This window comes from Halichoerus grypus, chromosome 12 (genome assembly GCF_964656455.1).
Source record: "Halichoerus grypus chromosome 12, mHalGry1.hap1.1, whole genome shotgun sequence".
In the NCBI taxonomy this organism is placed as follows: domain Eukaryota; kingdom Metazoa; phylum Chordata; class Mammalia; order Carnivora; family Phocidae; genus Halichoerus; species Halichoerus grypus.
Genome location: NC_135723.1, coordinates 53,265,870 through 53,287,781, shown reverse-complemented (window position 1 = coordinate 53,287,781; position 21,912 = coordinate 53,265,870). Strand labels below are relative to the sequence as shown.

Genomic DNA, 21,912 nt, shown 5'->3' with positions numbered 1-21,912 from the left:
AGCCTCAACTCTGCTCAGTAAAACTTACACAAATGATACAACCTGACTTTGGAGTTTAGTAAACCCAAGGAGGATTTTTCTCTCTGTCTCTCTCTTTTTAACATCTCCAGAAGCTCTTGATGCACTTGAGGAGGGTTCAAAAACAATAAAATGAAAATGTTTCCCCAGTCAAGACACTTCGCCCAGCTAGTAACATTTTAATCAATTTTGCATTAAAAATAGATTTCTGAGAACATTGGTAACTGCTTAAAACTAGAATTACTTAAGAAAAAAAAAAAAAACCCTGAAATATTCAATGGTGCTGGAAAGGCTGTGGACTTTTTAGCTACACTGGTATGGTATTTACTGTGGTTTAAGATGTTCCCTTGTGGGGACAGTAAAATTGTAATGACATTTCTGAAGACAACTAAGAACACAAATGGGAAGCAAGTTCTAAAACCCACCGAATTTGAACTAAGTGTATCTATTTGCATGCACACATACTCATAGCTGTTAGGCCCAAACGCCATTAGACGCCTCCATACATGTGGTCCAAGATTTGTCAAAGGGCTCTCTATTCTCTGATAAATAAAACCCACGGATTTCGGTCAAAATATTCATTTTTTTTTCCTCAGGGAGTGTCAATGAGGCTTCCTGTGAAAACTTCTAAATTCCATAAAACGTTCCCCATTTTTTTCACCCAAAGAAAAAAAACAATACTCTCTCACCCCCATCTCTATCTAATCCTTTTGTATTGAAATTTACTCAGCGTCGTGGGACTAACACACTCGTCCCCTAGAGTGAGACTTGCACTTCCAAAGCGGAATCCCACCTCAGGAGGGAAAGGAAAAAAAAAAAAAAAAAAAAGCCACCGAATCAAAGTAACAACTCGTAGACGCAGGCGCATACACGCCCTAACTCACCCCTAAAAATACCCCTCAGCCGCCCGAAGTTTCTACCCTTCCGCTGTAGAGCTGCGAAAGTCTAGGTAGGTATTAATACGATTTCCTTCAAAAATGTGGTGACAGTGTCCAAGAAGTTAAGAAAAAAACATCACTCAAGATTTTAGGTACAAGGAACCAGAGGAAGTTGGCGACAGAGACAGCGTTTGTGAGTATTTGTTTACTCAGCGTCCCTCAACTCCGCAGTTTCACTCTTCAAATCGTCAATTTCTTTCTGTGTAGGTACACTTTACTGCACTGTTCCTATTCTCCACCCCCACCTTTGTTGCCCACGCGCGCGCGCGCGTGCACACACACACACACCCCACCCTCTTCTCACACACATTCACACAGCCTTCCTCCCTCTCACTTCCTCTCCTGCACACACACGCATCCACCCTCCCTCCTCTTTCACACACACACACATATTCATATTCCTCCCTCTCCCCCCACACCAAACACACTCACACACCACCTCCCCTTACTCTTTACTGCCCTGTCCTTCTTCTCTCCCTAGGTTTGTCACTCACAGTTACACTATAGTACACTCACACCCTTCCCCCAACACTTTTCTGATCTGTCCCTCTACCCTCCTGTCACACATGGTTATATTGTCACCCCTAACACCCTCTCCCTTCTCTGCACTGTCTACCCTCCTCCCCCTCCGCCACACTGTCACTGCTACACTACCACATGCACTACCCCTTACCCCCGCCCCCGGTCTGCACTGTCTTCTCTTTCTCAGCTTGGTCACACACGCACACAGTTACATTGTTGCACACTCACACACCGCTTTGTAACACACGCGCAGTCGCTCGCGCCCCTCCCGCTACCGCTCCCCCCCTCCCCGCCGCGGCCCGCGGCGGCGCCGATGACCTCACGGCGCGCGCGCGGCGCGGCCCGGCGAGGCCGCAGATTGGCTGGCCGCGCCTCCGCGGCACTTCAAAGCCGGAGAGGGAGCTACAATTGTGGTGGAATGGGCGGAACTGATCATTGTATTGCACACCTCTAAAAAAAACACTGCCTCTGATTTATCAATATAAAAAAGATCCTCTGAGAGGAGGAGGGCACTTTTGTGTGATGGCAACTTCACTTCTAGGGGTGAGTCTCAGGATTTTCTCTTGCTGGTTTAATTAGTTTCCTTTTATTGCCGATCGGAGGGGGTTAAAGTCGCCCCGGCCAGGCCACGGGCTATCAGTCTCTATTGAGAGCTTTTTTTTTTTTCCCTTTAAATACAAGTGAGTTTGGAGAAAAGAAAGAGGGGGAGAGGGGGGCAGAGTCACTTTTTTCAGCGCAGGAAAAGGTTCGAAGGGCATTTAGACAAGCCACCTCGCAGCGCCCGGCCGCTCCCTGCCCGGGAGTCGTGCGCCCAGTCCATTTTATGTGCGACGATTTCGGGGGTAAAGAGACCAAGTTTTTCCTCCTGAGCAAACTGCAGATTTTCCCTCTTCCCCTTAAAAAATACCACAGCCCGCCTTGTCTTGCAGGTACGTTAAACCCGTCTCTCTCTCTTTTTACTTTTATAGACTTTTTTTTTTTTTTTTTTTAAGAAAATAAAAAGAAAAGCAGGAAGAGCGAGCGAGCCCTCTAGTTTGACCTCTTTTGGCCTGGGAGAAACAACCCAGCATGGGTTTCTGGGGACCGGAACAGGATTTTCAAAGCTCTCTCTGGATTACAGGGGAAGCGCTCTTAAAAGCAGTCCAATGGTTTTTTTCCCCAGGCTTCTCGGCAAAGGAAACTTCCTTCCTCCCCAATCTGGACTTTTTGCTTGCTTGTTTGTTTCGAAGTGCCTGGGGCCTTGTGTGCACGGGAGTGTTGTTTTAGGCGAGAATACTTGTCAAACTCTTCTTTAGCATGGCGCTTTGCTCCCGAATCAGAAGCCGGCAGCCAAACTTGTCCCCTCCCGTAGAGTAGGAAGCAGCCGGGTGCCAGGGCTGTTGGGGGAGCCAGGTGAGTTGGTGGCGGCGCGCCGCAACGAGAGACGGGGTGCCGTGGGGCGTTTTGGAGGCTACCGGAGGACTGATGCACATTTCTTTCCTCCCTCCCCCACCGGCCTTTTGCCCACCTCCCCCTCCCCCACCCCTTCTCCTCTCCTCCTTCTCGCAGGAAGAACCGAGGTTGGGATCCACTCCTCTGGCCATGCTTGCTGCTACCTGTAATAAGATCGGCAGCCCCAGCCCGTCTCCCTCCTCCCTCTCGGACAGCTCTTCTTCCTTCGGCAAAGGCTTCCACCCCTGGAAACGTTCCTCGTCCTCCTCCTCCGGCAGCTGCAACGTAGTGGGTTCCAGTCTCTCGAGCTTCGGCGTGTCGGGCGCCTCCAGGAACGGCGGTACGTCCTCGGCGGCGGCGGCGGCCGCGGCGGCGGCGGCGGCGGCGGCGGCCCTGGTATCCGACTCGTTCAGCTGCGGCGGCTCGCCGGGCTCCAGCGCCTTCTCCCTAACCTCCAGCAGCGCCGCCGCCGCCGCCGCGGCCGCCGCGGCCGCCGCCTCCAGCTCGCCCTTCGCAAACGACTATTCGGTGTTCCAGGCCCCTGGTGTATCAGGGGGCAGCGGCGGAGGGGGCGGCGGCGGCGGCGGCGGCTCCTCCGCGCACTCTCAGGACGGCTCCCACCAGCCCGTGTTCATTTCCAAGGTGCACACCTCGGTGGACGGGCTGCAGGGCATCTACCCGCGCGTGGGCATGGCGCACCCGTACGAGTCGTGGTTCAAGCCCTCGCACCCGGGCCTGGGCGCCGCCGGCGACGTGGGCTCGGCCGGCGCCTCCAGCTGGTGGGACGTGGGTGCCGGCTGGATCGACGTGCAGAACCCGAATGGCGCGGCGGCGCTGCCCGGCTCGCTGCACCCTGCCGCCGGGGGGCTCCAAACCTCGCTGCACTCGCCGCTCGGAGGCTACAACTCGGATTACTCGGGCCTGAGCCACTCGGCCTTCAGCAGCGGCGCCTCCTCGCACCTGCTTAGTCCCGCCGGGCAGCACCTCATGGACGGCTTCAAGCCAGTGCTGCCCGGCTCCTACCCGGACTCGGCCCCGTCGCCGCTGGCCGGCGCTGGGGGCTCCATGCTGAGCGCTGGGCCGTCGGCGCCGCTGGGGGGCTCCCCGCGCTCCTCCGCACGCCGCTACTCGGGTCGCGCCACCTGCGACTGCCCCAACTGCCAGGAGGCGGAGCGGCTGGGCCCGGCCGGGGCCAGCCTGCGGCGCAAGGGCCTGCACAGCTGCCACATCCCGGGCTGCGGCAAGGTGTACGGCAAGACGTCGCACCTCAAGGCGCACCTGCGCTGGCACACGGGCGAGCGGCCCTTCGTGTGCAACTGGCTCTTCTGCGGCAAGCGCTTCACGCGCTCCGACGAGCTGCAGCGGCACCTGCGGACCCACACGGGCGAGAAGCGCTTCGCCTGTCCTGTCTGCAACAAACGCTTCATGCGCAGCGACCACCTCAGCAAGCACGTGAAGACGCACAGCGGCGGCGGCGGCGGCGGCTCGGCGGGCTCGGGTAGCGGCGGCAAGAAGGGCAGCGACACCGACAGCGAGCACAGTGCCGCGGGCAGCCCGCCCTGCCACTCCCCGGAGTTGCTGCAGCCCCCGGAGCCCGGGCACCGCAACGGCCTGGAGTGACGCGCATCCTGCGGCTGCCCCTGTCGACCCCCTGCCATCCCGGTCCACTTGGGCCCCGTCTGTCCTGGCCTCTCCTCCAGCCTCTTTCCACTTTCCATCCTGCGCGCACTTTCTGTCTCTTTCAGTCTCTGTCTCTGTCTCTCTCTCTCTCAACTCACTCTTGTGACTTCACTTTGTAAAGGGGATATGGACATGTAAGTAACACCCATTGCTCTCCTGGGCCCTGGCTTTCCCATCTCCACCAGGTAACACCATCGGGGCCCGTACAGCTGTAACCGGCGCCTTGCCGGGTCTTTACTTATCGTCCTCTCCTCGTCCTCTCTCTGCCATCCCCAGGTTGTCTCTTTTAGAGGGAAGCGGTCGCTGGAGGTAGAGCTGGACGAGTCTAGTGCCTGGGAGACTGGGGGCCTCCGCACGAGCGGGAACAACTCCGTTGAACAAGGTTGAGCGGCGCCGTGGGGAGGGCGAGGCAGGGCATCCCGGCTGGGGCAACCGCCCAGCTAGTTCGAGAAGCGCAGCCTCTCGGCTTCTGTGAGCCCTGCCTGGCCGCTGCGTGCCGCTGCCCTCGCTGCGCAGTGCTGTCGCAACTACGTGGGGTGCCCATCTGGCGGCCCCGAGACCCGGAGGTTGCAGAGTTAGTTCTCCCAACGTCAGCTCTGCCTCTTTTCCTTTGTTCCCTGAGGTGGAACCGATTCAAGTTTCAGCTAAGGGCAATCCTGGTGAATCGCTGCAGCAGCCTTCTTTCATCTTTCTAACATCTTTTTTTAAACTAAAAAACTAAAGAAAAAATACAGCATCCTTCCACTTGGTTTCCCTTCTAGATAGTTTTTCCTCTAGCAGTGAACAAGTCTTTCTTTCGAAACTGCTAATGTTGATCCCAAAGTTATTTTGATTGCATTAACTTAACTTATGGGGTGGGGGTGGGGGTGAGGGTAGGTGTCTTTTTCTTATGCAAAAATGCCCCTTTCCGGTGAGACCAGATTTAACTATCTCCGTGTTTGTCCTTTTCTACCTCGTTTTTCACCACTCCCGAGCATAATCTCCCAATCTTTTTTTGCTGGTCCAGCCACCAATTTGTATTGTACCCATTTCTGTAAATTCTTGGAATTCATTGAAGATTCTTAGGGTTAAACTTTTTTGTGTGTGATTTAAACTTATAAACAAGTGAAGAAGCTATCGTTTATTTAAGACGAGGCTGTAGTTTAAATGCCAAAAGAGGGAAGATAGGAAAAAAAAACTTTGTAAAATATATCTGAACCTAATGGTTTGTACAACTGGAGAATCGTTCTAGATTAGTTATCAATTAATTATAACTCCACCAGTGTATGGGTGCGAGGTGCAGCTGTCCAGGAGACGATTTTGTATAGTATTTTTCTTGTACATTACTTCCAGTAAATATTTGAAAATATATTGAAGTAAAGTTGATTTTTTTTTTTTGGTCACAAAAAATATTAAGAGTTATTGTTGCAGTTCTGATGAGCTGCAGGTATTTTGAACTCACTTCTGGAGGTGCAGAGCCACAAACGCACTTTCGGGGCTTAGTTTTGCTCGAATATGAATTTAGATAGGTATCAAACTGTAACTAAGACAATATTTGATAAATGTGGGATGACATTTAATTTAATGAAGCATGTACTTCTTTGCATTTGCTGGCAGTTCAGGCATAGTTAAAGTGAAAGTTCTCCTATATTTCATAATAACTGGGTCTGCCAAAACCCATGTATTAAATAAATTGTCCAAGTGAAATTCAACTAACTTTGGCCTTTGTGTATTTCCTGAAGGTAATATTGTTAACTGTTAATAAACACTCCTGACACTACATTTAAATGTTTGCAGATTCTGCAAACTAATTGCTCATTGTAATGTTGAAATAATTTGGATATTTCACATTGAAATGAAAAGCCTTTCTCTGGAACATTTTAGACTTGCATTTTAAATGCATGAGATGTAATTGATTTATTTGTAATATTTTAAATGGTATTAATAAACTCAGATAAAAGACTAGGCCAGTTAATTTGTATTTTTTTTTCCTTTTTAAACTATGGACATTTGCATTTTATCTTCAGTTAAATGTCTAATTTAAACAAAATATAACCCTGTTTTTTTGTGGTAATATTTAAATAACTGCCTTTAAGATATTACTTAGATGGAATGATCTATTTGGCAAAGCTGTGTTCTCTATTTACCAAGATTAAGATTATAGTGTCTAAGAAATGTAATTAATTATTTACCAGTAGATTTAGCTCAAAGCATCAGGATTTACTGACCTCTTCAAATTTGTACTAAGTCACCAAACAATTCGAAGAAATTTCCCTGTTCTGCTTCCTTCTCTCCAGAAGGAGTCAGGTTGTTGGCCATTGATTGTATTTGGTATTTAAAAGGCCAAGCCTTACATTGGTAGATCAATACATCTAAAATAAAAACATGGGTTTGGGGATAACTTTTGTTGTTAGGGGGTGGAGGAGGTCAAGCTAACAAAAGCTTGTTTTTGGCATTCCATGTCTTAGCTAAAGATTATGTAGAGGTAAATATCAGTAGTAGATTCCTGTTGAAATGAGTTATCTGTTCTTTTAAAGTCTCTAAACAGCCACCAAAGAAAAGGAAGGTTAAACCTTAATCTATTTACTAGGCTATTGTTCATAGGTGTCAATGATGCCAATAAAAAAATATTGTCTTGTTATGTCTAAGTGCATTTAAGCAATGAGTGTTCCTTGAGCCATACTTTGAAACATAAAATACTTTAAATGTTGATTGATGTTATATCAAACTATTTCACTATTAGATTAATATTATTATTTTGAATCAAATTGAATAAAAAGTTAGTGTGTTCAGATTCTTCTAAGTTTAGCTTCTTTCTTTCTGTTTGCATTCTCTCCGCCCCAAGTTCAGTCTTGGTGTACTTCTTGACCTGAAAAATTTCCACTGAAATTTCTATAAAGTCATTATTATCCATAGAAACAGAAGTGAAAATATAGAGTACTATGAATATTGTAAACTCAGAAGAAAAAAACAATTAGGGGTAAAATATTTTAGAATAATGCAGTTTGTAACCAAGTAGCAGACTCCCTTAATCCTGTTGTCTATGCAGATGCTTGAGATCTCCAATCCTTAGGGTTTTAGGCAAGCAGGGTTAGCCCTGATTCTTTGGTATACTGTAGTTCTAAGTAATGGTTTTAAAAAGTAAAATAGTCTCTTTCTGTCACTTTCTTCCTAGGAATAACACGCAGAACACAGTTTAAGTGTTGTTTCTTTTTTATTGAAAGTTGCAATGCTGAGGGATTCGGAGAAAGCGGCTCTGAAGGAGTTAAATGTAGTGGCAGGTAAGAGGAAAGCTGCTTGGTACATTTATAATATAAGTTGCATTACATACAGAATCACATTTGATTTAAGAAGTGGGTAATGACAAGGAGAGATATTGTCTGGAAGATTTCTTTGGGGGTAGTTGAAGGGGGACAGATTGCAAACTTTCGCTTTTCTCCTTCCCCTCCTCCTCCTCCCCCTTCTAGCTCTGGTTTATTTTGTTTTGATGGTTATTGAGCAGTATTTCTAGATTCACTTTGTGGAGGGTGGGCAGGGTTCCCTTTTGGGGATGAACATCCTCTTCAGAGGACAGAAGGTGCAAAATTATGATTTCTCTCTGCTTTGTCTGTGGTAAAGCACCTCTTAAGAGTGCCTGAAGGCTCTCACAAATGAAGCCAAAGGCTGGATCTCACTTTGAACCAAGAGACGAGCTTCCAGTCTTCAGATCAAGGTAGAGTTAAACTAGTTGTTGACCCAGAGGTCAGGCCAGCTTTATCAGTGCACCCTCCAGAGACTGGAACAGGGCTATGGCTCAACCCAGCCTTTCTGTTGATCTGCCTCATTTCTTCCCCAAACTTTCTTCCCTACCTTGCTTTATCCTTTACTGGTTCAATTTTTCTCTCTCTCTCTCTGATCTCCTTCATCTTAGGGACATGACTGTGACTTGTTGACATTGGACTATCAACAAAAATATTTTACACTAGAAGCTTAATTTAAGCCAATGTGATGAGTTACTCTCCCTTATCAACTGATATTAGAAAAAGTTCTTAGATGGTTTTGCCTTCCTTCAACTTTATTCTTACCCCAGTCTTGGTATAACTTCCCAACTGGGCTTCCCTTGGGGAGAGAATGCTGAAATTAAAAATTAAAGACAAGCAGGTGATGAGACTGGACTCCTGAGTGGGCAGATCGATAATACTGCCATCAACATTTTCATCTCCCTGCGGATCTTTTGGTGAGATTATCGAATGGAATGTTACAGAAGGCCTGTGGAGGAATTTCTTTAAATTAAAGATTTTATTTTGTAGGATTAGCTCAAAGGTCAGATGATCTTTTAGGTTGGTAAGTTAAGGCAGGAAATTTAGAGGAACAAAATTGTAGATGTGATTATTCTCTGGTTGCCTAAGGTGGTGGAGATAGATATTATAATGAAAGAAGTTCTACATTTTGCTCAATTTTTCATATGAATAGCCTCAAAGAGGGGTTAATTTGATGTAGGTATTTTGAATAAACTGGGGTTTTTATATTCCTGCTGTTTTTTGCTGCTTCTGTCCAGACAGGCATTATTATTTCTCCCGGCACCCGTAAGAAAAACTCAGGTATGATCAACGCTTTCTTTTCTTTCTTTCTTTTTTTTTTTTGATATGATTTCCTCAGTTGCCTGCCTTTCTTTCTTTAAAATATAGCCCAGCAGATGAATTCTATCACTGTATCTAGAAAAAAAGGAAACCGTGTTAAGTAAGGAATCAAAAGGAGTGAGGTGTAGAGTAATGGTGTACTCATTTTTAAGTTAGGACTGTCTCTGGGTGGCATCTTTTGAGGACTTTGCTTGTTATACAATTGTTGCTGTTGTTTAAAAATAAGATTCAGAATTTGCTTGCGCCCTATTTATTCCCTGCTTCCGGATTAAAGGAAGGCCGGTAATTCCTTGCTATCCTGGCCTTCAGCCGCTGCGGCTTAAGGGGATGCGCGTCAGTGGCCATCTCTTTAGGTTCGCTGCATTCCCGGTGCGCACAAGTGTTGATTTGCTGTAGCGTGGGGGAGGGGGGAAATCTATTTTCTTTGGTCCCTGGGCGCGTGTTTAATTTAATTTAATTTTCTGCGGAGTCTCCTGGCGGTGAGGAAGCAGCCTTATACATTTAGCTTTGGTTCCTAAGGACTGTCGGGGCTTCCAGAGCTCTAGGGACCGCGAGGAGAGCCTGGGGTGATTGAGAGCCAGGAATAAAGCGCCCGCTCAAAGCTGCCGCTTTTCACTGCTGTTCTAAAGCCATTCTTTCAAGCCCATCTAGGGGGGCTTCCTTTAAGCCCACTCCCTAACTTTGCTTCTCAGGCAAGCAAGCACTTCTTGCTGCACGGGAGGGAACGGCGGAGGCGCCCTTCGCTTCCCTGGCAGGAGCTCTTAGCTGAGGTGTGGGCTACCCCAAGTTTCCCTCATGCTCTTTATCTGTGAATTCGGGGGGAGGTTTTGAACCCGGGAGAATTTCCCCAGCCTTTCTAGCGTTGGTGGTATAGTGGTTCGCATAGCTGCCTTCCCCAGCCTTTCTAAACGCTACCTCCTCTTTCCTCCCCGCTCCTTGACGGGCCGGCTGCTCTCAGAAAGATCCTCTGAGACACACCCCCCAACCCGGGAAGAGCTCCGATCGGGCGAGCCACATCGTCCACTCGGGGGTTAGAGCGAAGGGTGGGGCCGCAGTCTGGGAATCTCCGCGCGAGCCCCAGCCCCCGCCCGCTGTCCCCACGGTGCCGGGGGCCGCAGCCGTCCGCGTAGCGCCCTTGGACACAAAGGCGTAGCGGGCGCCTCCGCTGGCTGCACGGACAACGAGCGCCACCATGCGCCCCGCGTTCGCTCTGCAGCGCGCCGAGCGCCTGCCTTGCCCGCCCGACCCCGGCGGGCGCTTCCCAGAGCCTCTGGCCTTGCGCTAACCGACCGTGGGAATCGCGGCGGTGAGACTCCCCGGAGTTCACCTCCCCGCTCTCTAAAGACGCTCGGGTCGGAGTGGGGTGGGGGATTGCCTTTCCTTTCCTCGTTCTCCAAATTCTCAGCATCCGCGAGCGCCTGGACCTCGCGGCCTTTCTGTCCCACCCTATCCCGGGGTGGCACGCCCTGCGCTGCGTCCTGCCAGTGCCACCAGGGCCTTCCGCGGCAAGGACGGGCCTAGGTCGTTCTTCCCAAACTTGTTTGGATTTCTCTTCGCGACGACTGCCTGCCCTTCTTCACCTTCAGTGTTCTTTTCTTGGCCAAACTGCTGCATTCACTCGCACCCGCCCCCATCCCTCGCGGCGTTCTACAAAGTGCAGCGTCCTCCTTCCGCGGGAAGTTTTAGTCTTGTCATTTTATTATTGGTTTGCCAAACTCAAACCAAGGCACTTCCGCACCTTTACACACACTGTTATCATACAGGAAGCAAAACCAGGTCTGATTGGCTGTGAAAAAAAACCTGCCCTTTTTGATTTCGGGAGTCAAACAACAGTACAGCCACCTCATTGACTACTTAGGGGAACATTAGATAGACAGATAGATATAGAAATAGCTATAGCTATAGATTTAAAAATAGATCTATTGAGGGGAGAGAGAGAGACAGAGAGAGAAAATCATTGTACCTGTTGAACAATACTAAACTTTTCTTTACCGCGTTGCACCTAAAACCCAGCAACTTCCCTCGGGCTTTCTTCTCCCTCTTTGCCTCTTGACCCTTTGGGCAGCTAGATATTTGGGGAGTGCTAGCAACATTCTCCAGGCCCCATATTTTGGTGACAACTGAAGGAAAGGAAGGACGAAAGCACCCTTTAAAGGGCTTTACTTGGAGCATGTCCTGCAGCTCCATGAGCCGCCTGAGGAAAGGAGCCGGCTCCTTTCTTAGGCGCCTCTGGGACTTAGACCCTCTTGTCTTGGAAGTTCATTGTACATGTTTGGATCCTTGGGTTATACTTTGTATGCTGGAGGTATGCCAAGGATTAAAATTGGCACTAATTGATGGTTATGCACGCACCATCTATATGCATTTAAGGCACCCTATGATGCTGCTGCACCATAAACATCTTCCTCACCGCTTCTATCCACGGAGTTCTCAGAGCAGTACACCTGCGCATGATGTGGCGCCAGCCTCCTAGCGCCTGTGGTTAAATCCACGAACTCAGCTGGCGCTATCTCCATAGCCGGTAAGGCAGGGGAATGACCTATCAGGTCTGCAGTGAGGGCCTCGAGTGCCAGGCCCCTGCAGCCGCCGATATAGAAACATTCTGGCCGCCAGAAGCTCTAGGATATACTTGACACGACCACCTCTGGAGACGCCGCCACCCTCCTGCCTCCAAGTAGCCGGTGACTCGAGCGCATGTTCCCACCCCTCTCTCCGGGGTCCGGAAAGCCAGGAAGCGCTGGAATGCCTCGTTCTCTCACCCTATTGTGCCTAGGTGTTGCAAACCACTGGAGGACAGAGCTTTGCGCTTTGATCTCATGTCCCAGTCATTCTTTAGCACAGAGGGGTGAGTTTAAATTAAATTTCTTTCTTTACTGATAAGTTCTAATGGGCCTCAGAAGGTGAATAATTATGCAGTAACATTTCATGGGTTGTTGGAATGGGAATTCCCACTGCGCTGTCACCAGGAACAGAATTTCCCGGTAGGCTCAATGCTAAATGAAGCTTCTCAAGTAAGCTACAAGTGTCTTTCAGATCTCAGTGCAAATGATAGTCCTTCCCTGCTCTCACCTTTCTTGCCCCTGCAAAGCAGTTTGTCCTCACATTTTTCCATTTAAATTTACCTGTGGCTTAAAAATACTTAAAAAAAAAAAAAAATCTCTACTAAAGATCTTATATTTTAAGGTTAGAAAATATTTGCTTTGATGATTAAATATGCGTACCTATTAACACAAAGTACATACTGATGAAAGCTGGGACCACATTTTCCTAGAAAGAGGGCAGGTGAGCCACCTGGGACCTGTCTCCGAATATCTGAATTTAGTCTTGCCATTTCCTGTCACTTATTTTAGTGAATTAGGCTTTTTTGCTTGAATCCTGAGAAAAAGGGTCAAACTGGGAGCTGCCGCAATCAGTGTCCTGAACCTATCCAGTTTGCAAGTTCAGAAATGGACTTTTTCTTGGGGGGGGGGGGTAGGTTAAAAGAAAAAAAAAAAACGCCTTTGCTACTTTATTCAAAATAGTCATCTACCTATTAGAAAATGTGAACTTAATTTTTAAGATTTTGGTTTTTAATTCCCCCCCAAGATATTGAGAAACAACATCAACTCTATGAATATTTAAGTGGATGATGACATTTTGATACTCAGAAGGAAATCAGACTCAAACTAAATCAAAGAAATCTAAATTTGTAATTTAAAAGCACAATGGAACTCTTTATTGTTTTGTTTTTTAAAGAAAATCCTTTTTACCCCGTTCACATCAGTGTTTCATTGCATAGCATTTTCCTTGTTTATCCTTCTTCCCTTTAAATTTCTTCCTTTAAATGAATTAAGCTCCCACCAGCTTTAAGATTTCTAAATCAGCACATAGAAATTGGAGCCTGCTTATCAAGTTTTCACTTTTCTTTTGGCAACTAATTTGAAAGGGTCCAAACAATGAGTTGATTTACATTATGTTCATTTCACTCTGTACTCTATGTGAATGTTGAAAAAAAAAAAAACTCAATAATTCACCTAGGGTTATCTTTACGTCTTTGAGGGAACTGATCCTTCCAGCTTTAAGTTTTAGCCACTCCATTTTAAGCAATGAAATAGAAGAAAGAAAGTAGATGTTTTTCCCCCCTAGAGTTCAGATGATTGTGTAGTTCAACTGAAAGTAAAGGATTTGTACTGTGCAATTTTGCACCCAATTTAATGTCCCTAATTATGCAGGTACCCTATCATCAGGTTTCCTATCATTTCAGGAAGTTTTGTGCTCATTCTTCTACACTGATCAATGCTTCATTTCTCTCCTACATACCTATCCCTTATTTTGGCTTTTTTTTTTTTTTTCATAAGCAGTTTCTTTCCCCTTTCAATTTAACAAACAACGGCCTTTGTAAGGGAGGGGGAACCTGGTGGCAGGTGGAAATGTATTTAGAAGATATTCACATAGGTTTAGTAATGTTTTAAAAATATTAAGTTGTAAAAATGCTCTTTAATAGAATTTGTCTATAGATATATAAAGTTTCTATTTAAAAAAATAAAGTTTCTATTTAGGGGAAAATAATAATTTTAATAACATTAAATTATATTTCTTCCAACTTTAATAAGGTTCTTGTAGGTAACAATTCAGTAGCTTTTGTTCTGTGAGGCAAATTAAATTTTGCTCTTTCTTCTAATAAATAACTATTTGGCTTAAAGCTGCAGTAGTTAAGTTGAGTAAGGTACACATATATTTTATTTCCTATGCCTTCAATAGTGACATATTTTAGTTTATTATCACAATTGAATGTTGTAATAGTAATGAACAGAGAGCAGTAAAATAACCTTGTAAATATTTTGGCAACAGAACATCATCTATTCTTCAGTTGCATATACTTTGTAGAAAGCATATGATATAATTTATTTAGTGTATGGTATAATTATTAAATGTGAACGTACTTTGTTTAGTGATATGTTTACTTGAGTGTTTTAGTATGTATATTTAGGAAAATCAGAAGCAGTGAAGTGTTCCGTTCTTAAAATTCCACCTGTTGTTTTGCAGAGAAAATTTTAGTTTCATAGGAGGAGTGTAATAGTGTCCCCTGTTGCAAAGAAATGGTATTTATATCAGTGAAGTTGTTTTGGAACTCCTTATATTATTTTATAGTCCAATAGCAGTGGCATGGTTCTTTTTACTTCATTTTTTAAAGTAAACTTTCCATTTTGAAATAATTTTAGATTTATAGAAAAATTATAAAAATAGTACTGTGAATTCTGGTAGTTTCCCCTATTATCATTTTAAATTACTATGGTATATTTGTCAAACCTAAGAAATCAATATTGGTATATAATTTTTTAAAAATAAAGAATAAAAGTCAACGATGTTGCATGGCACGTCAGTCAGTGGCAGATTGTAGTTTAGAAAAATGCTGACCTCTTTTTGGTCAGCTTGCCTAGGCAGACACTACATAAGAGTAAGTTACATAGAAACCTATTCCTCAGGGATGTGCCTTTAAAGTATAGTTTCTTAGAATGAAAGTTTTTATTTCTTTCATAGTTAATTAAAATACAAGAAAACATAACAGCTCAGTTTTTTTTATGTATGGAAGCATCAGATTAAATTTTGAATGTTTGACAGTTTCACTTCAAATTATCAAATATTTGTTCTTAGCAATGTTTTATTTGTAGCCTAGACCTATTTTTTATTCTACAATTTAGAATGATTTATTTACTCATTATTATTGTCCTTAATGTAGTAACTACAAAATACAACTAATCTAGTGATTCTATTTATTCCCTCCATATTTTTCAAGTTAAATTTTAGGGTTATTTTTGCTAAAGAACTAGTTTGTCAGAGTACAGAAAGCGTTAAAACCTAATTGTTGTCTTTTTTCTCTTTTTAAGCACAGATAAATATATCTCTTATAGGAGCAATACATTTGCATGGATTTTTGTCCTAAGTAAAATTACAAAGAGTTTCATTAAAAAAAAAAGGAAAGTATTCTTTATTTGGAATGTGTTTTTACTATACCTAGGGTTGCCAGATGAAATACAGGATATACAGTGAGATGTGAATTTTAGATAAACAACAAATAATTCTTTAGTAGTAGTATGCCCCATGCAATATTTGCAACATACTTACACTAAACATGAATTGTTTTTTTGAAATTCAAATTTCAAAATTGGATGTCCTGATTTTTCATTTCTTCATCTTTTCAAATGAAATTTATGTATCCATAAAGACAAAGCTAAAAAAAAAAAAAGACAATATAAAAAACAAAATAACTCGTTCCTATTCATGGAAATGCTAAGAACATAATGAAATTAGGATTTACTTGTTATCTGCAGGGTGGAATTATAAAATTGATTTTCCTATTACTCTTTTGTGTTTCTTATTTTTCAGCTCATTTGGCTTCATTCTGAGTTATCCTTATACATTTAGACTACTAGTACTATCCTGCGTTCTAAGATACACTATTTAGCTAGCTTTCAAGAAAGTATTATTATGCTGATGTTTGCTAGTCATTACCTCCACACTTCTTTGTAGTATTAATGCTATAAAAAGGGAGGTATCTTTAAAAAATCCTAATTTCTACTCATTAGATCCTTGTAGTTGAGACCCTATACTAAAGTTTTGCTCATGTAAATTCTATTCCTTAGGTACTTTACACCCATGTCCTGGATTAACTGACTTAGTTAAACTGCACAAACATGGACACCTATTATTTCCAGAAGCCGTGTATAAGCCGTAGCAGCAGTACTGTATATCAAATTCCCTTGCTAGGTATTCCATAAAGTATAACTAAAGAATCAGAAGTTAAAGTTCTCTATCCCGGGAGAGTTTGTTTTTCCTTCTGTGGAAGCATTGCTATAGGAAATAGAGGTAATATCCACAAATTTGTTCATGACATTTTCTCTTAATATAATAGTTTTCTTTCTTGTGGTTCATTTTGCTGTTAATTTTCCTAATAATTTCTTGTCTTTTTATAATTACTGTTTGTGATTATCCCCAGAAATGATAGGTAAAATTCTGTCTAGCTTACAAACAATACAGGCTAGTAAAGGGTGAGGAAGAGAACGAACCTGGCATCTAAGGTTTATCCATCTTGCCTTCACACAGCTCAGAAAGTAAAAACAATATTAACTGCCATGTATACCAATCAGATAAATCATTAAAAACAATATATGTAGTTTTTTATCTATAAACAGGAAATTTATCAAGGACCCAAAGCTTCTGCTTTTACTAGGCAACACAGTTAATTACTGTGAGGTTTCAGAGAAACTGGTAAGTGGGAAGTTTAGGAAAACTTATTTTGGATGGTGGCTTAATGAGCATTCCTTGGAAAATTAAATTGTTAGTAGGTTCCCACAAACCATTCTACTTTTTTTCCTTCTTCGTTTTGTTTTATAAAACCAATTCATTTTTAAAAATACAAAATATTTAAAAAATATTTTTAAAAATATAATTACCCCTCTGAATTCTAAAAGAGGCATTCACAAACAAGTGCAAATTTGTCAAATCATATTACTGGCATTCTAATCCAAATACTTTCCATTTCAATAAAAGTTTTAAAATTCATTTCTTTGGAGACAATTAGATGCTCACTGAAGATACTCTAGAAAGCACAAGAAATTGTGAAGCAGAAGAAACAAATTACCTTAACCCTACTTCTGAGAAGTAACATTGTCCTTATTTATAATCCTTTTTAATTTTTGCTTGCATATATGTACAAGAGTATAACTTGCTTTTTTCCCACTAATATTAAAATAAATTTCCCTCACTATTAAAAATTATGTGCAAACATAATTTAATTTTTTTATTTTTAAAAATTTTTTCTTTTTAAAATTTATTTTTGTTTATTTATTTATTTATTTATTTATATTATTCTGTTATGTTAATCATCATCATTAGTTTTTGATGTAGTGATCCATGATTCATTGTTTGCTTGCATATAACCCAGTGCTCTATGCAGTACATGCCCTCTTTAATACCCATCACCAGGCTAACCCATCCCCCCACCTCCCTCCCCCTAGAACCCTCAAACTGAGGGTTTTTAATTTTTTTAAAAAATGACTTTATTTCTTTATTTGACAGAGAGAGACACAGCGAGAGAGGGAACACAAGCAGGGGGAGTGAGAGAGGGAGAAGCAGGCTTCCCGCGGAGCAGGAAGCCCCATGCGGGGCTCAATCCCAGGACCCTGGGAGCATGACCTGAGCCGAAGGCAGACGCTTAACGACTGAGCCACCCAGGTGCCCCGCAAACATAATTTTAAATGGTTGTAAAATACTGTATGGGCTGCATGTATCAAAATTTTACCTGCTTCCCTAATACTGGGCATTTAGTTGTTTCCGAATGATTGAACATCCTCATGCACATTTTGTTCTAATTTCTGATTATTTCCTTAGGATACTAGAGGAGAAAGGAATTCTTGAGGAATAAGAACATTTTAAAGGCTTTGGATAGAGGGGTGCCTGGCTAGCTCAGTCGGAAGAATGAACAACTCTTGATCTGGGCGTTGTGAGTTCAAGCCCCACCTGAATGTAGCAATTACATACATACATACATACATACATACATAAAAAAATAAAGGCTCTAGATAGAGGTTACCAGATTACTGTCCTGGAAGTATGTAGCAGTTTATACTCCAGGAAATGGGAGTTGAAAGAACCAGCTTTAAATGCACTGAATTCTTAATCTTTGTTCAATTAATCAGGAAGAAATAAATTTCATTATCGCTTTAAGTTGCAAATTTTAGATTCCTAAATTTTTTCCATATGTTTATTTGCTATTTTAATTTCCTTTGTTGTGAATTGTCCTTCTATCATTTTACCCTTTTTTGTTTTTTTTGTTTTAAAGATTTTTATTTATTTGAGAGAGAGCAAGCACAAGTGGGGGAAGAGGCAGAGGGAGAGGGAGAGGGACAGACACCCCATTGAGCATGGAGCCCCAGCTGGGGCTCAATCCCAGGACCTCGAGGTTGTGCAAAGTCAGCCGCTCAACCTACTGAGCCACCCATGCACCCCCTATGGTTATACCCTTTTTTGAATTAGAGTCCACTTGATTGCAAAATGAGGGAGATGGTCTGGGCCAATGGAGAACATTCTGGGGGAAAAATTGCTGGCTCTGGAAGCAGAAAATCTCTTTAAGACTTCATACCATACAGTTTCCTTAAACTGGGATTTGAAAATTGGTTTCCTTTTATTAGTACTAGAATAACAACAGGAAGTGGCAGAATGGAGCCTTATTTATGCTATCATTTTACAGAAGAATTTTGGGGAAACAACCAGTTCTATTTCCTAACTACAAATGGACATTGTTTTGCACTGTCACATGGTACAAAAATATAGATTCAGTTGAACATGTTAGCTTTAACTGGTTGAAAAGTAAAAATAGATTCGGTCAATCAGTTTATAGGATAGGGGCGCCTGGGTGGCTCAGTTGCTTAAGTGCCTGACTCTTGATTTCAGCATAGGTCATGATCTCAGAGTGGCAAGATGGAGCCCTGCTTCAGTTGGGCTCCACGCCCAGTGGGGAGTCTGCTTGAGATTCTCTCTCCCTCTACCCCTTCCCCCTGCTTGTGTGCACTCTCTCTCTCTTTCTCTAAATAAATAAAATCTTCAAAAAAATAAGTTTATAGGGTAATCAAAAAAATAACTTTAAGATTTTTATAGTTTATTAACTGAATTAGCCAGGTGTTTTGGCCTCTGGATGCATGAAGCCACAGAACTGACCTTTGAAGAGAGTTCATTCATTCATGGTCATCATAGAGAACTCTGATTTGAATGAGCTGTGATAGCTGGACAAAAAAATCTATTTCAAAATTTTGATTTTTTTTTGGATATTGGAGAAATAATGTCCAAGAGTAAAGTCTGTTCTACTCAATTACTAATTAATTCTAAGTTTTTTAAGTTTCTTATGTAATTCTAAATGAGTTATTGTATTGTATTGTATTGTATTGTAATACGTAGGTGACATGTACATTCGCACTTGAAAGAAACACTTAAATATAACCACTAACGAGTCTTAGACTCTTGAGGCACCTGGCTGGCTCAGTAGGTAGAGCGCATGACTCTTGATCTCGGGGATGTGAGTTCAAGCCTTACGTTGGGTGTAGAGATTACTTAGAAATAAAATCTTAAAAAAAAAAATAGTCTTAAACTCTTGAGTTGTTGGATGAGGAAAGGAAGAAGAGGGTGAGTAGATTGGACATACATCATATCTAATACAGCTTCAACTTATAGTATAGATAACAGTATCTTATAGTGATATTTTAAATGATATACTTGCTTTTGTTCAAAAATTAAAAAAAATCAAATCAACAAATACTAAATGCCTACTTTGTGTTCTACTAGTACTTTGGGTTAAAAATAAGCCTTGAGCATGATCATGAATCACAGTCATAATTTGAGAACTTACTTACAATTGTAAAACAAAAGTAAAATATTCCTTGAGTTCTCTAAGGGAAAAATTATGATTTGAAAAAAATAATCACCCCATCATTCTGCCCTTATGACTCTAAAATTATTTAAAAATTTAACAATATGTAGGCATTGTAGAAAATGCTCAAAGTGTGTTAAAATAACTTAAACCTTGGTGTGTGAGTATATATGTATTTACCAGGAACTAAACCCAATGTATTTGGATCTCAAATTGTTATGTGGGGACAGAGATTAATTTAGTTTGTCCTCCAAATACAGTTACTTGATTATTAAGTAAATTTAAATATTCTGCTGTGTTTAACAAACTAAGAGAGCTCACTGATGATGCTGAATCTATTTAGAAAAGTAATAGCTCTTTCTTTCAACTATATACAGAAATTTCCAAACACACTAAAAAGAGACCAAAACAATGAGGACAAGAGCGTGTGCCTTTTTAAAACTGGCGTGCAACAGAGAAAATAAGTTAACACTTATTGGACTTATTTGTTCTATCCATGCTCAAGCTTATAATTTTTATTCATGAATTCTATATATAAAAAGACTGGAGTTTTTTTGGTCTAGAACAATGTTTTTCAACTTTTTTCGGTTGTTGATTTTTGGTTAACAAACTCCTTTGAGACTCTGATGCAGGCTATGGATCTTATCTTAAAAATATGCTCATCTCAACACTTCTCTGATGCCTACAAATGGACCTTAAATTTAGAGTTAGAGGTGTACTCTTGAGTCCTTAGTTTGTATGCTCTACTAAAATGTTACATGTTTTAGGAAGAATTTCACTTGAGTAAATTCAAGAAAGTGTCTTTTATCTTTGGTTCTGTCATCTAGATTGATAAAAAAATTAACATGAAGAAAGGAGAAGGGTTGGGGCGCCTGGGTGGCTCCCTCGGTGAAGCATCTGCCTTTGGCTCAGGTCATGATCCATGGCCCTGGGATTGAGTCCCAGGTGGGGCTCCCTGCTCAGCAAGGAGCCTGCTTCTCCCTCTTCCTCTGCCCCTTCCCCCCTGCTCATGTGCATGCGGCTCGCACGCTCTCTCTCTCCCTCTCATGTGCTCTCTCAAATAAATAAAATCTAAAAAAAAAAAAAAAAAAAGAAAGAAAGGAGAAGGGTTAACTCTTGCCTATCAGAATGCGGAGTTTCCATTTTACAATGTGAAGATTCCAATTTTACCGAAGGAGCAACTTGAAATACGTAAGAAGTGGGGTGTGGTGTTGTCCCTCACATTTCAGAAGTATATCATCAAAATTTTGTGATGTTTGTGCTTCTCATGCTTGTTCTGCATCTGCTGGGGTTGTCATATGATTTAGTAGTGGTTTCTCCAATGTTTTAATTTTCTCTAAGTTAATGTCCTAAAGCCTGCCAATATGGAAATATATAGAATTTTATAGTTCATCATTAAATTTAAATTTCAAAACCCCAGTTTTAAAACTAATTTCTTGAGGCAGTATTTATTTTAGAGTATTTGGAAAGTCATTTGTATGAATAGTAGTCTGAATATGGTTAAGCAAACCTAAACCACTTTTGATGACTCCACCTTAGCCAATACTTTACTCAATGCAGAGGTTACTACTTTTTTCAGTTACATTTGTAAATCTGTCTTGGTTTCTGCATGATACAGCTGTCAAGATCTTTTTTTATCTTAACCAAAGAAAGGAATGATGCATCAGCAAGTGGGTTGCAAGTGGAACAAAAGAGTTATGATAAACACCCTGAAAATAAAGATAGCAGGGATGATTCAACAATGAGAGACCACCTCTGTAGACACCAGGGTCTAATCTTCCCATACACTCTGTGTGTGTGTGTGTGTGTGTGTGTGTGTGTGTGTGTGTGTGTGTGTGTGGTGTGTGCAGGGGAAGGCTGAAGGGTTGTGGGGAAAATATGCTATTGCCGGAGCAGCTGTATTTCTAACTCTTCCAAATTGTAATTGGGTTGTGTACAAGAATTTTTCAGAGTGTGGGTGGGCAGAAAAAAAGGCAGCTTCACATCAGAATGTTAACCAAAGAGGAACCATGTACCTTTGTATTTTTGTAGTGTAAGGAGGAGGCAAATAGCAAGTTGTTTCCTATGTGAATAGCTCAAAAGTACCTTACGATTTCCAATTCCATCTTCGCGGGATAACAGGTTAGCTGAGTGTGGGCTATGGAATCAGATTTTCTGGGTGGAATCCTCATTCTGTCACTTCATTGGTGTTTGACCTTGGGAAGGTTCCTAAATTACTCTGTGCCTCACCTTCCTTACTTAGTAAAATTTGAATAATAATAGAATGTAGCCTATTGTCAGTAAGCTAATACCTATAAGGCTCAACCACAGTGCTCAATGAATG

At 42.4% G+C, this 21,912-nt stretch overlaps 1 protein-coding gene across 2 annotated transcripts; it reads left to right on the top strand.

The window, feature by feature from the left end:
* Positions 1-1,918: 1,918 nt before the first annotated feature.
* SP8 (Sp8 transcription factor) lies at positions 1,919-7,331 on the top strand. 2 transcript variants are annotated; one of them, XM_036113141.2, is made up of 2 exons: positions 1,919-2,021; positions 3,027-7,331. In XM_036113141.2, exons 1-2 carry the CDS (start codon positions 2,001-2,003, stop codon positions 4,527-4,529), a joined length of 1,524 nt encoding a protein of 507 aa, XP_035969034.2. In that variant the 5' UTR covers positions 1,919-2,000; the 3' UTR covers positions 4,530-7,331. The 2 variants fall into 2 exon arrangements, with proteins under 2 accessions (XP_035969034.2, XP_077915974.1); XM_078059848.1 differs by lacking the exon at positions 1,919-2,021 and adding an exon at positions 2,062-2,870.
* The last annotated feature ends 14,581 nt before the right edge of the window (positions 7,332-21,912 follow it).

Excerpts from the sequence above, each read along its gene's own strand:
- SP8 (XM_036113141.2), top strand. The coding sequence starts at position 2,001 with ATGGCAACTTCACTTCTAGGG. Across the intron at positions 2,022-3,026 it reads TGGCAACTTCACTTCTAGGG|GAAGAACCGAGGTTGGGATC; the intron begins GTGAGTCTCAGG and ends TCCTTCTCGCAG.